The following is an 18,323-nucleotide window of genomic DNA, read 5'->3' as shown; positions in this document are numbered from 1 at the left end:
AGTGACCCCAGATACTTCAAGATTAGTCTACATAGTTAATGAAGAGTAAAAACATCCAGCATTACAATTTTTGTTACAGTGAACAACCTCTACAGTGGAATGTTCTCTCAAGACACTGCAGCACAGACAAAAGTAGCTCAATAGGTAGCATGGAAAGCCTTGATCAACCTGGACAGAATTACTTTGAAGGAAAGATTTCACCTCTTGACACAGGAATGTACCAAAACAAAAGAGATTCTGCATATAGTTCCTTCTCTACAAGTTCTAAAATCTCTGATTATACAATGTCATCAAAGATAGATGGGTCATCTCCTATCAACTGCTTCCTAGGTTCAAACAAACAAGAAGATGGCCGGTATCTCCAAACAGGACAAGGTTCTGTAGAGTCACAAGTCGACGTTTCTAGGCAATCACCACCCCAGCCACCTATACGCAGAGATAGTCTAAGGGAAGATAAAGCTGAATTTTGTAATAGTGATAGAACTTCATGTCCATGTGACTTATTTCATATGTCTGAAATGTGGTCATCAGAGGCTCCTCATTTTAACAACTCTGAAAATACCATTTGTCAGTTCACAAAGGTGCCATGTACAGGACATCTTACAGAGAACTTGCCATCTCACCAATATTATATGCTAACCTCACTGACCGACAAAACCCAACAACTTAACCCAATTGCAAAGAATGATATGGAAAGATCTAACCAGTGCACTGAGACAAAAATACAATGGTCTGAAGATGATAAAGAAATCAAAGTATTAAATTACAGTAATCTTCAGGAGGGTCCACATGTAGTTAAAAATTGTGAACACTGGAAGACTTTAAATCATCATTGCACTCAAACAAATATGTACAGTGAGCAAGTTTGTTTTAGAAAAAATGTGGAACCAACATCCTCTGAAGACATCCACTTTACTACAGGTAAGTGCACAGAAAAAAATGAAAAAAGATACTTATGCAATGCTAACAAAGATCTGGAAATGTCACAGCATGGGAGTACCGAGCAACCCTCAGACACCGATGATGGACATGTTTGTGCCTCCTTAGACAGATCACTTACAATGCCAAAAGATCCTCCAAGTTCACAATCAAATAATTATGTGGATAGGCTGACATCTACCAGAATTTCTAACACATTAACACAGAATGCATGTGGGCAAGAAGAAACTGTGGCTCTAATTAAAAAACCTGGTGCATCTCGTAACCGTTCAGCACAAATGCGAAGAAAAAGTGACCGTTTTGCTACAAATCTAAGAAATGAGATACATACTCGAAAAGCTCAGCTTCAGAAGAATAAAGATTGTAAAGTGCTTCTATCTTGTGGAGATTCTGCTGTAGATAAAAATCAAGCCTTTGTAGCTCAACCTGAGATAAGTCCTCCTCCTCCTCCTCCTCCTCCACCTAAAAACAAAGCACTTTTTCTAGAAATCAAAAGAGCCAATGCTGAAAAGTGCAGAAGCTCAAAACATAATAACCATCACGCGAAAATAAAAGGTGAAATTGTCGATAAAAAGGTGGGCACTCACAAACATAATATTAAAGAAAACATCAGATCAACAAGTGAAGCTTTTACTGAAGACAAAGGATTTTTATTGACTGCTGAAAACAAGACTTACAGTGAATGCTGGAAGTCAAAAGCCTCACATACTCCTCTCCAGAAATCTCTCTTACAAAAATATAATCAAATGAATCATCCAAAGAACAATGAACCAAAGTGTTCTTACACCACAACAGATTTTCAGCACCCTATGCACACTGCACCTAACCCAGACGTGTGTAGCATTGAAGATGGCATCAGCAGCCTAAAAGTGCCTGTTGAAGAAAATAAATCTGACATTTGTGTTACCAATGCTTTAAACCCACACTGTGATAATCAACTTCCCACTGAAACTCTTGCTAGACATACCCATGAAGACAACACCTGCTGCATGAATAGTTATTCTATTGATTCCTGTAGGGAGTGGGACTTCATGCAGTTCACCAATGAGCAACCTGTTACAGGAAGGACAATAAATTGCCAGGTAAATTTAGGGCAAGAAAAAAAGGTTTCTGAAGCAAGAAGCTCCAATGATCTGTCTTCTGCTGCCCAGCTGAGGTATCTGCAGCACTTTTCAGAAGGAAAACATTTTTCTCTGCATAATCCCAAGAATGGTGCCAAATGTTCGTTGTCTCCTGAGCGTAACCTTCAGACTCATTTTTTTACTGAAAGCGAAATTGGTCAAGAACTCCTTCCCCCAACAAAATGTGATGAGAATATTCTAATGCCCTTTGCAGATCGCAGGAAGTTTTTTGAAGATGTATGCAAAGGACCAACATTCACTGTGGATGATAAAACAAATTTTTATCCAAGCATATCTGATCATGGTCTTTCTCGCACCATAGTCCCAGAGGGAAGGAGGCATTCTGTAGACCATACACACTGTCCTACCTCGCTCAGACAGCTAGACAGATTACCTCTTTGTGATATTTGTAGGAATCATGCAATGTGCTGCAATGAAGAAGGCCAAACGACTAACTATCTACCCTCCTTGTCATATGGATTTAGGGCATGTATGTTCTGCTCTAATGACTGTTGTCCTGCTTTGCTCAAAAGAAACATACTTGTAGCCCATCACAGCTGTCACTGCCATCACGTCCAACCACACCACCATCATCGATGGGCGAAATGTGCGGATCACTCATTCCCTACTCCACGCAAATCATTGGAGGAAAGAGGTTTTCTTCATGTTGACCAAATGAATATGAGGAAACCCCTGTTACAGGTGAGAAATTCATTTATTCCACAGTAATATCATATTATCCTTATTCATCTACAATCTTTTGGTTTGAGGTTTTAATGGTTTGTAAAAGCTGACATGTTTAAGTATACGGCTGTGTGTTATTCTCAACCCATGAGCTGAATATTGACCAAAACAATGACTAGATAAATGGCAATTGAGAAGTTGAATAGGTTTCAGAAAGTAAAAATGCAATTAATGTTTCTTTACATAATAAATATTGCTCATTCATCACTGGGCATTATCCAGCTCTAAGATTGACAAAAAAAGAGACTACACGGATCCCATTGTGCTGAGAGCAATATGTCAGGAATCCCACCAATCTGTCCTGGTTCACGGGGAAGATACCTTTATCATCCCCACCACTCACACCAATTTGTCACGAACCGGGGTTGTTTGGTTGTCGCTGGTTCCTTCTGAAGGGGTTTTATCTATATCCCACATCCCAGTTCCGGTTTGGAACTTGCAGCTCTCTGGTGCCCCCTTTACCCCCAGGTCAGTCAGCGTACTGCACCTAGGGTAATTAGTCGCCAGAAAGGCTGCCTGCTATGTACTGGCTATTGGGCACACTGCAGCAAGGGCGATATAACCACTCCCACTCAGGTGGGAACAATAATTATCAACGCCGCCGGTGGCTGCAAAGATGCCCAATTGTACAGGACAAAGTATGCTGCCACCAGCTCCGATTTTCCAACTATTAACGGGTCCAGAGCCAACCCAAATCAGTAGCGTAATTCACTTCAGAGGACGTGACAGTTCATTATAGAGCAGGGAGAGACCAGCTAGTAATTTTATTTTTTACTCCGAAAAAGGTAGGCAGTGTTTACAAATTATAAAAAGATATTATAAAGAAGACAAATCATGGGTACAATACAATTACAAATAAAATGGGATCAAAGTGGAAAAAAACACTTAAATAGCATTCAGATCATGTTATCCCATGGCTATCCATGTACTGTGGAGGAGAAGGACGACCATATATCCAAATGCATCATACATCTGACCAGCAGCCAGACCCCAGACCAAAGATGCACACATAACTAAACAGGGTTAAGATAAGCCCTCTCGTCATGACATCACTGAGTGGGCTGAGTTAGGAAATGCACTCCTCTTAATACTCTTTACATTTTTGGCTTCATAGGGTAAATAAAGGCATTCCTGGGGAGGGGGGCATGAATTCCCCTGTGTTGCAGGCAGAGAAAAGAAGGGGGGTCGAATCTGCAGTGTGTCTGTCTGTGCCATGGTACCTTCTAGAACTAATCTCACATTATGAAATTTTTACATTACTGTGACACCTCCCCCTTTTGGATTGCTCTACGGAGGCAGAACCTCTCGGTACTCCTCCATGTGCACCTCGGCAGGTTCGCCCCGGCGGGACAACCCGTCTGCATTGCCATGCTCCCTGCCCATTATGTGTCTGATTGTAAAGTCATACTGCTGGAGTGCAAGGCTCCAGCGTAGCAACCTTCCTTTGGTTCCACACATGGCTTGTAGCCAGCGCAGGCGGTCATGGTCCGTCACCACAGTGAAGGTGCGACCGTATAGATAGGGCTGCAACCATTGCAGGGCCCAGACTATGGCCAGACACTCCTTCTCGATGGTGGAATAGGCCACTTACCTCGGCAGAAGCTTCCGGCTCAGGAATAACACGGGGTGCTCCTGGTTCCCTGAGTCGACCTGGCTGAGCACAGCACTGAGGCCAAACTCGCTGTCATTGGTCTGCACCAGGAACCGTCGACTGCTGTGGACTGCTTGCAACACGGGAGAGTTGCACAGGGCTGTTTTCAACGCCTGGAAGTAAGCCTCACAGCCGTCGGTCCAGTCGACTATTTGGGGTAGATTCTTCCTGGTGAGGTCCGTCAAGGGTTTTGCTAGGCTACTATAGTTCTGTGTGAAGTGCCTATAGTACCTTGCAGTGCCCAGGAAGGACATCACCTGTTTCTTGGTCCTGAGGGTGGGCCAGGACGCGATCGCATCTACTTTTCCAGGCTCGGGCTTTATGGACTTCCCACCTACCCGGTGCCCCAGGTAGTGGACCTCTCTCATGCCCATCTGGCACTTTCCTGGCTTGATGGTCAGACTGGCTCCATGAATTTGCCTGAGCACATCCTCCAGATGCTGCAGGTGTTCGTCCCAGGAGGATCTGAAGATGGCAATGTCATACAAGTATGCCACCTCGTTCTTCTCCAGTCCATGAAGCAGGTGTTTGACCATCGGCTGGAAAGTTGTAGGGGCATGACCGTGGACTCGTACAGTTCGAAGGGTGTGATAAAGGCGGACTTCTCCTTTGCCTTGGGGCTCAGGGGAATCTGCCAGTATCCTTGACTCAGATCCATTATGGTCAGATATATTGTGCCAACTAACTTCTCAAGCAGGTCCTTGATGCGCGGCATTGGGTGCGCGTCAGAGGCTGTGATGGCCTTGAGCCCCCTGTAGTCCACGCAGAACCGGGTGGTCCGATCTGTCTTTGTCATGAGAACTACAGGAGAGGCCCACATGCTCTTTGACCGTTGAATCACCCCCAGCTGTAACATCTCATTTATCTCCTTGGGTATAACCTGCTGCACCTCGTCGGAGATCTGATAGGGTGTTCGCCGTAGTGGGGCATGATTCCCGATGTCTCAGTCCATCCTGGTCGGTTGGAGAACAAGACCCGGAAGGGTTCTAGTATGGTCCGCAACTGCGACCGCTGGGGTTCGGTTAACAAGGCGCTTATCTCCATGTCCTCGATGGACCCACCGGCCTTGGCTTTGGCCAGCATGTCCAGGAGGGGGTCTTCCTCCCCGTCTTCGGGCAGGCTGCATACCGGTAGGTGCGTACAGAGGTTTACCCACATTTAGGTGAGGCATCTTTCAGCTTTCTCCGCTCTTTCCCCTATATTTGATTACCGGTTCCTGGTATGGACCCAGTTTCCGCTACAAATTCAAGCAAGGGATTTATGATATATCCCTGAGAACGGTTATGGGTGTTTTGGAGGTTTAAGACACATGCCTATGCCTTTTTTTTATGGGACTTCTCCCTAACATACTACACTTTTTGTGCGGTCAAATCTCACTTATCTGGTGTCTTATGTCAGTTTTGTCATTCTTTTTTGTATTGCACTATCATCACAATTTTGGTATGTGCCGTGTTTTTATGTGTTATTTTCTAATAAAGATTGTATTTTAACTTTCTATAAAAGCTTCCATTGTTTCTCTTGTTTAAGCATCTTTGGTATATGGAAGTACATCCTATTGTGGGGTGACTGATTTTCCAGTCACCACTATGAATCTAGTTTTTGTGCTAACTATACCGGTAGGATGTAGGCTTCACGTTCATAATGAGCCTTTATCATGTTGACGTGAAAGGCCTTTCGCCTACCCCGAGCGTGATCAAGCGTGACCACGTAGATGACTGGGTGGATGACGTATGGGCCTTCCCAGGCTGCCTGAAGCTTATCATTTGCTACGAGGACCAGCACCCACACCTTTTGATCCACCTGGTAGGTCCGCTCCCGGGCCTTCTGGTGGTACCAGTGCTTCTGATCAGCCTGAGCCTGCGTCATGTTGTCATGCACCAACTGCATCAAGGCCTGCATTTTGTCACGGAAGCTCATGACATACTCCACTATGTACATTTCAGAAGGGTTCAGCTCCTCTTCCCAGGATTCTCTTACCAACCCAAGGGGTCCTCGGACTCGCCTGCCGTACAGGAGCTCGAAGGGGGAGAACCCTGTCGAGGCCTGCGTAACCTCTCGGTAAGCGAATAGCAGTGTGGGAGGTACCGCTCCCAGTTTCATCCTTGGGTCTCAACCAGCATGTGTAGCATCTGTTTGAGGGTACCATTGAAGCGCTCACACAAGCCATTGGTCTTTTGGTGATACGCACTTGATAACAGATGCTTCACCTGCATTTTCTTACAGAGAGCCTCCATTAGGCGAGACATGAATTGGTACCTTGATCGGTAAGCATCTCCCTGGGAAATCCTACCAGTGAAAAGATGGCCAGCAGTGCATCCACCACCTTATCTGCCCTGCTTGAGGACAGAGCCACTGCCTCTGGGTACCACAGTGAGGATGTATTGCTCTCTAGGGCTTCTGGGGACGGCCAGCGGGCCCAAAAAGTCCTCCCCGATCCACTGGAAAGGCTCCTCTATCACTGGCAAAGGGATCAGGGGAGCCTTAAGAGCAGGCCCCGCCTTCCCCACTTTTTGGCAGGTGATACAGGAGCGGCAGTAGTTTGTCACATCTGTCCCCATCTTGGGCCAATAGAAGTATTGTGACAGTCGGGCCTTAGTTTTGCTGATCCCAAAGTGTCCAGCAAGCGGGATCCCATGGGCAATCCCCAACAACTCCTGTATTGGTGCGGGACGACCAGCTGTCTTTCCCTCAACCACTTCTTTTGTGATTTTCCAGGTACTGTCTCCAGGTACAACTTCCCTCGTTCCCAGAACACCCTCTCCTTATCAGTCACGGAGGTGGGCGTCTCGGCAAGGTGTCTCAAATTCTCCAGGCTCGCATCTGAGTGCAGAGCGGCCTCAAACTCCTGGCTAGGGGCAGCCAGAAGCGACGTTGGGGTCCCTTCCCCATAGGAACCCTCTGGGACCTACTCGGTATCCATCTCTGGTTCAGTCTCCCCTGTGACTGAGGAGGGTCCAGAAGGCAGAACGTTATCTGCGTTCCGGGCACTCTGACTACGGGTGACCGCAGATAAGTAGGCTGGCTCCCCGGGGATTTCTACAGATCCATCAGCCGGCGTTGCTATGGGTACTACCTCCCCATCCACCACCAACATCCCAGGAGCAGTGCTACTTTTGAGGCAGTTTTCTTCCTCTGTGGCACTGGTCAGTTACAAGGCATCACCTTCCTCATGGATCCCATGCATCTACTCATTTCCCTGAGCACCATCGCTTGCTCCTGTTAGAGGTTCCTCAGCCATCCCAACCCGCAGAGTGACGTGGCGAGCACTCCTTCACCTGTGAACACATCATTCTTAGGAAATAAATGGTTAGCAAGTAACACATGCACATTTTCATCATCAGCATCATCAGTAATACCTTCGGCATTTTCAGAAAAATGGTTATGAGGTACATCATTAGGTGGTAAAGCATTGTCAGGTAACATATGCAATTTCCCATCGCTATCATCAGCATTCGATCGGGGAGGAGAATCAGGGACATAGTATGCAACCATTCTCCCCAAATCAGTCCCCAATAATACATCAGTGGGCAAGTTATCGGACAGCCCCACTTCCTTTACCCCGCTCCCAGCACCCCAATCTATATACACCCGGGCCATTGGCAGGGGACAGCTCGCCGCTGGACTGTGACGACCTCGGCCCCTGGAGTCGAGCTAACTCCAGCTGGTGCTCCCGCACTGCTTTCCCCTCGGCTCGGGCCTCCTGATGGTACTGCTGGATCAGCCTCAGATGACCATCACGGTCATAGCCGGGGAGTTGTTCCAAGGCAGCCTGCAGGTTAGGGTCCAATCTGCCCTGGTTGCAAGTAGGGCCAGCATTCAGTGGTTGGACCTCTGCTGCAGCACCATTTTCGCTTGTGCTGGCTTCTGCGGCCAGTAGGCTCTAAGACAGGGCTTGGTCTTCTTTAAATTGCACCAGTTCCGCGACCATTGAGTCTTGGTTTTGCCATGGGGGTCCAGGCCGTTGTACGTTCATACTCCAACAAGAATGTCCCTCTTCTGGGTGTACCAGGCTTCTCCTTTTGTGGCCATGATTGCTAAATAAAAGATAGGATAGAAAAATGAAGAGAAAGGTAGGGGGTAGTCGCAAGTACACACTATTTTCTCAGTACTAGTAAACACTGAGCTTGTTCTCCAAAACTTTTTTTGCGCCAAGTCCTCGCAAGAACTGTGCAAGTTTTTAGTGAGAGGAATGATTGCTCAAACCAGATCACTAATGCTCTATTATCCCACAGCTCTGCCACCAATACGTCACGGATCCCACAGTGCTGCCAGCAATATGTCAGTAATCCCACCAATCTGTCCCGGTTCATGGGGAAGATATCTTTATCATCCCCACCACTCGCACCAATTTGTCATTAACTGGGGTTGTTTGGTTGCCCCTGGTTCCTTCTGAAGGGGATTTATCTATATCCCACTTCCCAGTTCCGGTTTGGAACTTGTAGCTCTCTGGCACCCCCTTTATCCCCAGGTAAGTCAGGGTACTGCACCTAGGGTAATTAGTCACCAAAATGGCTGCCTGCTATGTACTGGCTATTGGGCACGCTGCAGCGAGGGCGATATAACTACTTCCACCTAGGTGGGAACAATAATTATCAATGCCGCCGGTCACTGCAAAGACGCCCAATTGCACAGGACAAAGTATGCTGCCACCAGCCCCTATTTTCCAAGTATTAACGCATCCGGAGCCAACCCAAATCAGTAATTTACTTCAGAGGATGCGACAGTTCATTATAGAGCAGGGAGAGACAAGCTAGTAATTTTATGTTTTACTCCAAAAAAGGTAGGCAGTGTTTATAAAGTATAAAAAGATATTATAAAGAAGACAAATCATGGGTACAATACAATTACAAATAAAATGGGATCAAAGTGGAAAAAACACTTACATAGCATTCAGATCATGTTGTCCCATGGCTGGCCGTGCACTGTGGAGGAGAAGGACGACCATATATCCAGATGCATCATACATCTGACCAGCAGCCAGACCCTGGACAAAAGACGCACACATAACTCAGCAGGGTTAAGATAAGCCCTCTCCTCGTGACATCAGTGAGTGGGCTGAGTTGGGAAATGCACTCCTCTTAATACTCTTTACGTTTAGTTTCAGAGGCAGACAAAGACATTCTTGGGGGAGGGGAAACTAGTGGGTGGAATTCCCTGTGCTGCAGGCAGAGAAAAGAAGGGGGGGTCGGATCTGCAGTGTGTGTGTCTGTGCCATGGTACCTTCTAGAACTAATCTCACATTATGACATTTTTACATTACCGTGACAGGTTTTAATGGTTTGTAAAAGCTGACATGTTTAAGTATACGGCTGTGTGTTATTCTCAGCCCATGAGCTGAATATTGACCAAAACAATAACTAGATAAATGGCATTTGAGAGGTTGAATAGGTTTCAGAAAGTTAAAATGCAATTAATGTTACTTTACCTAGTAAATATTGATCATTCATCACTGTGGAGTTATCCAGTTCTAGGATTGACAAAAAAGAGACTACAGGATAATCTATTACATATGTCAGTCGCCATTCTCCTGACATGTCTATAGGCAAGTACAGGTCCTTCTCAAAAAATTAGCATATAGTGTTAAATTTCATTATTTACCATAATGTAATGATTACAATTAAACTTTCATATATTATAGATTCATTATCCACCAACTGAAATTTGTCAGGTCTTTTATTGTTTTAATACTGATGATTTTGGCATACAACTCCTGATAACCCAAAAAACCTGTCTCAATAAATTAGCATATTTCACCCGTCCAATCAAATAAAAGTGTTTTTTAATAACAAACAAAAAAACCATCAAATAATAATGTTCAGTTATGCACTCAATACTTGGTCGGGAATCCTTTGGCAGAAATGACTGCTTCAATGCGGCGTGGCATGGAGGCAATCAGCCTGTGACAGTGCTGAGATGTTATGGAGGCCCAGGATGCTTCAATAGCGGCCTTAAGCTCATCCAGAGTGTTGGGTCTTGCGTCTCTCAACTTTCTCTTCACAATATCCCACAGATTCTCTATGGGGTTCAGGTCAGGAGAGTTGGCAGGCCATTTGAGCACAGTAATACCATGGTCAGTAAACCATTTACCAGTGGTTTTGGCACTGTGAGCAGGTGCCAGGAAGCATGAAGTGCTCCAAAATCTCCTGATAGCTAGCTGCATTGACCCTGCCCTTGATGAAACACAGTGGACCAACACCAGCAGCTGACATGGCACCCCACACCACTGACTGTGGGTACTTGACACTGGACTTCAGGCATTTTGGCATTTCCTTCTCCCCAGTCTTCCTCCAGACTCTGGCACCTTGATTTCTGAATGACATGCAAAATTTGCTTTCATCAGAAAAAAGTACTTGGGACCACTTAGCAACAGTCCAGTGCTGCTTCTCTGTAGCCCAGGTCAGGCGCTTCTGCCGCTGTTTATGGTTCAAAAGTGGCTTTACCTGGGGAATGCGGCACCTGTAGCCCATTTCCTGCACACGCCTGTGTACGGTGGCTCTGGATGTTTCCACACCAGACTCAGTCCACTGCTTCCTCAGGTTCCCCAAGGTCTGGAATCGGTCCTTCTCCACAATCTTCCTCAGGGTCCGGTCACCTCTTCTCGTTGTACAGCGTTTTCTGCCACATTGTTTCCTTCCAACAGACTTACCATTGAGGTGCCTTGATACAGCACTCTGGGAACAGCCTATTTGTTGAGAAATTTCTTTCTGGGTCTTACCCTCTTGCTTGAGGGTGTCAATGATGGCCTTCTTGACATCTGTCAGGTCGCTAGTCTTACCCATGATGGCGGTTTTGAGTAATGAACCAGGCAGGGAGTTTTTAAAAGCCTCAGGTATCTTTTGCATGTGTTTAGAGTTAATTAGTTGATTCAGAAGATTAGGGTAATAGGTCGTTTAGAGAACCTTTTCTTGATATGCTAATTTATTGAGACAGGTTTTTTGGGTTATCAGGAGTTGTAGGCCAAAATCATCAGTATTAAAACAATAAAAGACCTGACAAATTTCAGTTGGTGGATAATGAATCTATAATATATGAAAGTTTAATTGTAATCATTACATTATGGTAAATAATGAAATTTAACACTATATGCTAATTTTTTGAGAAGGACCTGTATATTAAATTGAAAAATCCTTTGGGAATTACCGTCCCTTTTAATGCAAAACTAATGGAAAGCACTCCACACTTGTTAGATAAAAGTGGCAAATCCACCATTTCCAGTGGGATTGGTTGACTATCTATTGTGTATTGGGACCCTGACCAGTGTCGGATTGGGGTGCTGTGTGGGGATCATGCAGTATATATAGGGAGGCTGTGTGGGGCTCATGCAGTATATATAGGGAGGCTGTGTGGGGCTCATGCAGTGTATATATAGGGAGGCTGTGTGGGGCTCATGCAGTATGTATATAGGGAGGCTGTGTGGGGATCATGCAGTATGTATATAGGGAGGCTGTGTGGGGATCATGCAGTATATATATATATAGGGAGGCTGTGTGAGGATCATGCAGTATATATATAGGGAGGCTGTGTGGGGCTCATGCAGTATATATATATAGGGAGGCTGTGTGGAGCTCGTGCAGTATATATAGGGAGGCTGTGTGGGGCTCATGCAGTATATATAGGGAGGCTGTGTGGGGCTCATGCAGTATATATAGGGAGGCTGTGTGGGGCTCATGCAGTATATATAGGGAGGCTGTGTGGGGATCATACAGTATATATATATATAGGGAGGCTGTGTGGGACTCATGCAGTATATATATATAGGGAGGCTGTGTGGAGCTCATGCAGTATATATAGGGAGGCTGTGTGGGGCTCATGCAGTATATATAGGGAGGCTGTGTGGGGCTCATGCAGTATATATAGGGAGGCTGTGTGGGGATCATGCAGTATATATATAGGGAGGCTGTGTGGGGCTCATGCAGTATATATAGGGAGGATGTGGGGATTATGCAGTATATATAGGTAGGCTGTGTGGGGATCATGCATTATATATATAGGGAGGCTGTGTGGGGCTCATGCAGTATGTATATAGGGAGGCTGTGTGGGGATCATGCAGTATATATATAGGGAGGCTGTGTGGAGCTCATGCAGTATATATAGGGAGGCTGTGTGGGGCTCATGCAGTATATATAGGGAGGATGTGGGGCTCATGCAGTATATATATAGGGAGGCTGTGTGGGGCTCATGCAGTATATATATAGGGAGGCTGTGTGGGGCTCATGCAGTATATATAGGGAGGCTGTGAGGGGCTCATGCAGTATATATAGGGAGGCTGTGTGGGGATCATACAGTATATATAGGGAGGCTGTGTGGGGCTCATGCAGTATATATAGGGAGGCTGTGTGGGGCTCATGCAGTATATATAGGGAGGATGTGGGGATCATGCAGTATATATATAGGGAGGCTGTGTGGGGCTCATGCAGTATATATAGGGAGGATGTGGGGCTCATGCAGTATATATAGGGAGGCTGTGTGGGGATCATGCAGTATATATATAGGGAGGCTGTGTGGGGCTCATGCAGTATGTATATAGGGAGGCTGTGTGGGGCTCATGCAGTATATATATATATATAGGGAGGCTGTGTGGAGCTCATGCAGTATATATAGGGAGGCTGTGTGGGGCTCATGCAGTATATATAGGGAGGCTGTGTGGGGCTCATGCAGTATATATAGAGGGAGGCTGTGTGGGGCTCATGCAGTATATATAGGGAGGATGTGGGGATCATGCAGTATACTGTATATATAGGGAGGCTGTGTGGGGATCATGCAGTATATATAGGGAGGCTGTGTGGGGCTCATGCAGTATATATAGGGAGGCTGTGTGGGGATCATACAGTATATATAGGGAGGCTGTGTGGGGCTCATGCAGTATATATAGGGAGGATGTGGGGATCATGCAGTATACTGTATATATAGGGAGGCTGTGTGGGGCTCATGCAGTATATATAGGGAGGCTGTGTGGGGCTCATGCAGTATATATAGGGAGGCTGTGTGGGGATCATACAGTATATATAGGGAGGCTGTGTGGGGCTCATGCAGTATATATAGGGAGGCTGTGAGGGGCTCATGCAGTATATATAGGTAGGCTGTGTGGTGATCATGCAGTATATATATAGGGAGGCTGTGTGGGGCTCATGCAGTATATACTGTATATAGGGAGGCTGTGTGGGGCTCATGCAGTATATATATAGGGAGGCTGTGTGGGGCTCATGCAGTATATAAATATAGGGAGGCTGTGTGGGGATCATGCAGTATATAGGGAGGCTGTGTGGGGCTCATACAGTATATATAGGGAGGCTGTGTGGGGCTCATGCAGTATATATCTATAGGGAGGCTGTGTGGGGATCAGGCAGTATATATATAGGGAGGCTGTGTGGGGATCATGCAGTATATACTGTATATAGGGAGGCTGTGTGGGGCTCATGCAGTATATATATAGGGAGGCTGTGTGGGGCTCATGCAGTGTATGTATAGAGAGGCTGAGTGGGGCTCATGCGGTATATATATAGGGAGGCTGTGTGGGGCTCATGCAGTATATATAGGGAGGCTGTGTGGGGCTCATGCAGTATATACAGGTCCTTCTCAAAAAATTAGCATATAGTGTTAAATTTCATTATTTACCATAATGTAATGATTACAATTAAACTTTCATATATTATAGATTCATTATCCACCAACTGAAATTTGTCAGGTCTTTTATTGTTTTAATACTGATGATTTTGGCCTACAACTCCTGATAACCCAAAAAACCTGTCTCAATAAATTAGCATATCAAGAAAAGGTTCTCTAAACGACCTATTACCCTAATCTTCTGAATCAACTAATTAACTCTAAACACATGCAAAAGATACCTGAGGCTTTTAAAAACTCCCTGCCTGGTTCATTACTCAAAACCGCCATCATGGGTAAGACTAGCGACCTGACAGATGTCAAGAAGGCCATCATTGACACCCTCAAGCAAGAGGGTAAGACCCAGAAAGAAATTTCTCAACAAATAGGCTGTTCCCAGAGTGCTGTATCAAGGCACCTCAATGGTAAGTCTGTTGGAAGGAAACAATGTGGCAGAAAACGCTGTACAACGAGAAGAGGTGACCGGACCCTGAGGAAGATTGTGGAGAAGGACCGATTCCAGACCTTGGGGAACCTGAGGAAGCAGTGGACTGAGTCTGGTGTGGAAACATCCAGAGCCACCGTACACAGGCGTGTGCAGGAAATGGGCTACAGGTGCCGCATTCCCCAGGTAAAGCCACTTTTGAACCATAAACAGCGGCAGAAGCGCCTGACCTGGGCTACAGAGAAGCAGCACTGGACTGTTGCTAAGTGGTCCCAAGTACTTTTTTCTGATGAAAGCAAATTTTGCATGTCATTCAGAAATCAAGGTGCCAGAGTCTGGAGGAAGACTGGGGAGAAGGAAATGCCAAAATGCCTGAAGTCCAGTGTCAAGTACCCACAGTCAGTGGTGTGGGGTGCCATGTCAGCTGCTGGTGTTGGTCCACTGTGTTTCATCAAGGGCAGGGTCAATGCAGCTAGCTATCAGGAGATTTTGGAGCACTTCATGCTTCCTGGCACCTGCTCACAGTGCCAAAACCACTGGTAAATGGTTTACTGACCATGGTATTACTGTGCTCAAATGGCCTGCCAACTCTCCTGACCTGAACCCCATAGAGAATCTGTGGGATATTGTGAAGAGAAAGTTGAGAGACGCAAGACCCAACACTCTGGATGAGCTTAAGGCCGCTATTGAAGCATCCTGGGCCTCCATAACATCTCAGCACTGTCACAGGCTGATTGCCTCCATGCCACGCCGCATTGAAGCAGTCATTTCTGCCAAAGGATTCCCGACCAAGTATTGAGTGCATAACTGAACATTATTATTTGATGGTTTTTTTGTTTGTTATTAAAAAACACTTTTATTTGATTGGACGGGTGAAATATGCTAATTTATTGAGACAGGTTTTTTGGGTTATCAGGAGTTGTATGCCAAAATCATCAGTATTAAAACAATAAAAGACCTGACAAATTTCAGTTGGTGGATAATGAATCTATAATATATGAAAGTTTAATTGTAATCATTACATTATGGTAAATAATGAAATTTAACACTATATGCTAATTTTTTGAGAAGGACCTGTATATAGAGAGGCTGTGAGGGGCTCATGCAGTATATATATATAGAGAGGCTGTGAGGGGCTCATGCAGTATATATATAGGGAGGCTGTGTGAGGATCATGCAGTATATAGGGAGGCTGTGTGAGGATCATGCAGTATATAGGGAGGCTGTGTGAGGATCATGCAGTATATAGGGAGGCTGTGTGAGGATCATGCAGTATATATATATATATATATATAGGGAGGCTGTGTGGGGCTCATGCAGTATATATAGAGAGGCTGTGTGGGGCTCATGCAGTATATATATATGGAGGCTGTGTGGTGATCATACAGTATATATAGGGAGGCTGTGTGGGGCTCATGCAGTATATATATAGGGAGGCTGTGTGGAGCTCATGCAGTATATATATAGGGAGGCTGTGTGGGGATCATACAGTATATATAGGGAGGCTGTGTGAGGATCATGCAGTATATATAGGGAGGCTGTGTGGGGCTGATGCAGTATATATAGGGAGGCTGTGTGGGACTCATGCAGTATATATATGGAGGCTGTGTGGGGCTCATGCAGTATATATATAGGGAGGCTGTGTGGGGCTCATGCACTATATATATATAGCATACCTCCCAACTTTTGAAGATGGGAAAGAGGGACAAAGTTAGTAGGCCACGCCTCTGACCACACCCATTCATAACTAGTCACACCCATATCCACGTCCCAACCACACCCATTTAGCACTGCTGATCACACTGTTTCATATACAATTATAAATAAAAAAAATGACCGCACATGATGCTCCATACTGTATAATGACCGCACATGATGCTCCATACTGTATAATGACCGCACATGATGCTCCATACTGTATATTGGCCGCACATGATGCTCCATACTGTATATTGGCCGCACATGATGCTCCATACTGTATATTGGCTGCACATGATGCTCCATACTGTATAATGACCACACATGATGCTCCATACTGTATATTGGCCGCACATGATGCTCCATACTGTATATTGGCCGCACATGATGCTCCATACTGTATATTGGCTGCACATGATACTTCGTACCATATAATGGCCACACATTGCTACTCATACACACGCGGCTCCGCTCCTTACACTTTGCACACACGGCTCCTCTCCATACACCTCGCACAGACACGGCTCCACTCCATACACCTCGCACAGACACGGCTCCACGCCATACACCTCGCACACACACGGCTCCGCTCCATACACCTCGCACACACGGCTCCGCTCCATACACCTCGTACACACACAGCTCCGCTCCGTACACCTCGTACACATGTCTCCGCTCCATACACCTCGCACACACACGGCTCCGCTCCATACACCTCGCACACACACGGCTCCGCTCCGTACATCTCATACACACGCGGCTCCGCTCCGTACACCTCGTACACATGTCTCCGCTCCATACACCTCGCACACACACGGCTCCGCTCCATACACCTCGCACACACACGGCTCCGCTCCGTACATCTCATACACACGCGGCTCCGCTCCGTAGACCTCGTACACACACGGCTCCACTCCGTACACCTCGTGTACACACGGCTCCATTCTGTATACCTCACACACACACGGCTCCGCTCCGTGCACCTCGTACACACACGGCTCCGCTCCGTACACCTCGTACACACACGGCTCCATTCCGTACACCTCGTACGCACATGGCTCCATTCCATACACCTCGTACACACACAGCTCCGCTCCGTACACCTCGAACACATGGCTCCGCTCCATACACCTCGTACACACACGGCTCCGCTCCGTACACCTCGCACACACGCGGCTCCACTCCGTACACCTCGTACACACGGCTCCGCTCCGTGCACCTCGTACACACACGGCTCCGCTCCGAGCACCTCGTACACACACGGCTCCGCTCCGTGCACCTCGTACACACACGGCTCCACTCCGTACATCTCATGTACACACGGCTCCATTCTGTACACCTGGTACACACACGGCTCCACTCCGTACACCTCGTACACACACGGCTCCATTCCGTACACCTCGTACACACATGGCTCCATTCTGTACACCTCACACACACACGGTTCCGCTCCATACACCTTGCACACACACCTTAATTGTGCCATGATTTGCTGTCTCATTATAGCACATGATGATAGTGTCAGACTGTCACAGGGGCTTTGGCTTTGCCCTTTTTTGCGTGGGGAAAAAAAGCAGCCACAATTGCGTCGTCACCCTCTCCTCCTCTGAAATGCACTGACTGGAGTGTCAGTGAGTCATCGATCTGTGAGCACTGAGCAGCCGAGGCAAACAGGGAGGCTGTGAGTGTCCATCCCTCCCTGCTCAGCCCCAGACTCATTCCACGCACGATTTATACTAGCAGGCATTATCAGCAGTCCACACTGGTCTGCTGGCAGCTGCTTACATTGCCGCCGGCACCCAGGCTCTGCTGTTACATACCTCAAACTAGAAGTGTCCCCTCTCTCTCCCTCTCTGAACAGTGACGCTGGGAGACTCAGGAACATACAGGGGAAGGGGCGTGGCCTAACAAAAGGGGGCGTGGCGGAGTTTCTCCTTCCCTGTGTCCAGGACCACAGCGTCCTGCGCTGGACAGCGGGGCACAGCATGAAATCCGGGACAGTCCTGCACAATGAGGGATGGTTGGGAGCTATGTATATAGGGAGGCTGTGAGGGGCTCATGCAGTATATATAGGGAGGCTGTGTGGGGCTCATGCAGTATATATAGGGAGGCTGTGTGAGGA

The 18,323-nt window shown here is 46.6% G+C and overlaps 1 protein-coding gene and 1 long non-coding RNA gene across 3 annotated transcripts in view; one reads left to right on the top strand and one right to left on the bottom strand.

The window, feature by feature from the left end:
- LOC143806308 (protein Shroom4-like) overlaps nucleotides 1-18,323 on the top strand; it is a 471,342-nt gene that overhangs the window by 85,974 nt on the left and 367,045 nt on the right. The window contains exon 3 of one of the 2 annotated variants that reach the window (XM_077286551.1): nucleotides 80-2,762. The exons of the other annotated variant lie outside the window; for it this stretch is intronic. Within the exon in view, the coding sequence (XP_077142666.1) occupies nucleotides 80-2,762 (2,683 nt within the window). The remainder of the gene's footprint in view (nucleotides 1-79; nucleotides 2,763-18,323) is intronic. 2 annotated transcript variants of the gene reach the window in all.
- Nucleotides 8,178-18,044, bottom strand: LOC143806309 (uncharacterized). The gene is made up of 3 exons (XR_013221434.1): nucleotides 18,022-18,044; nucleotides 9,339-9,439; nucleotides 8,178-8,489 (listed from the first exon to the last, which is right to left on the bottom strand). It is a non-coding gene; the product is annotated as an uncharacterized LOC143806309 (long non-coding RNA).

This window comes from Ranitomeya variabilis, chromosome 2, assembly GCF_051348905.1.
Source record: "Ranitomeya variabilis isolate aRanVar5 chromosome 2, aRanVar5.hap1, whole genome shotgun sequence".
NCBI classification, from domain to species: Eukaryota; Metazoa; Chordata; class Amphibia; order Anura; family Dendrobatidae; genus Ranitomeya; species Ranitomeya variabilis.
Note: the sequence above shows the minus strand (reverse complement) of the source record. Positions and strands in the feature narration are given on the sequence as shown.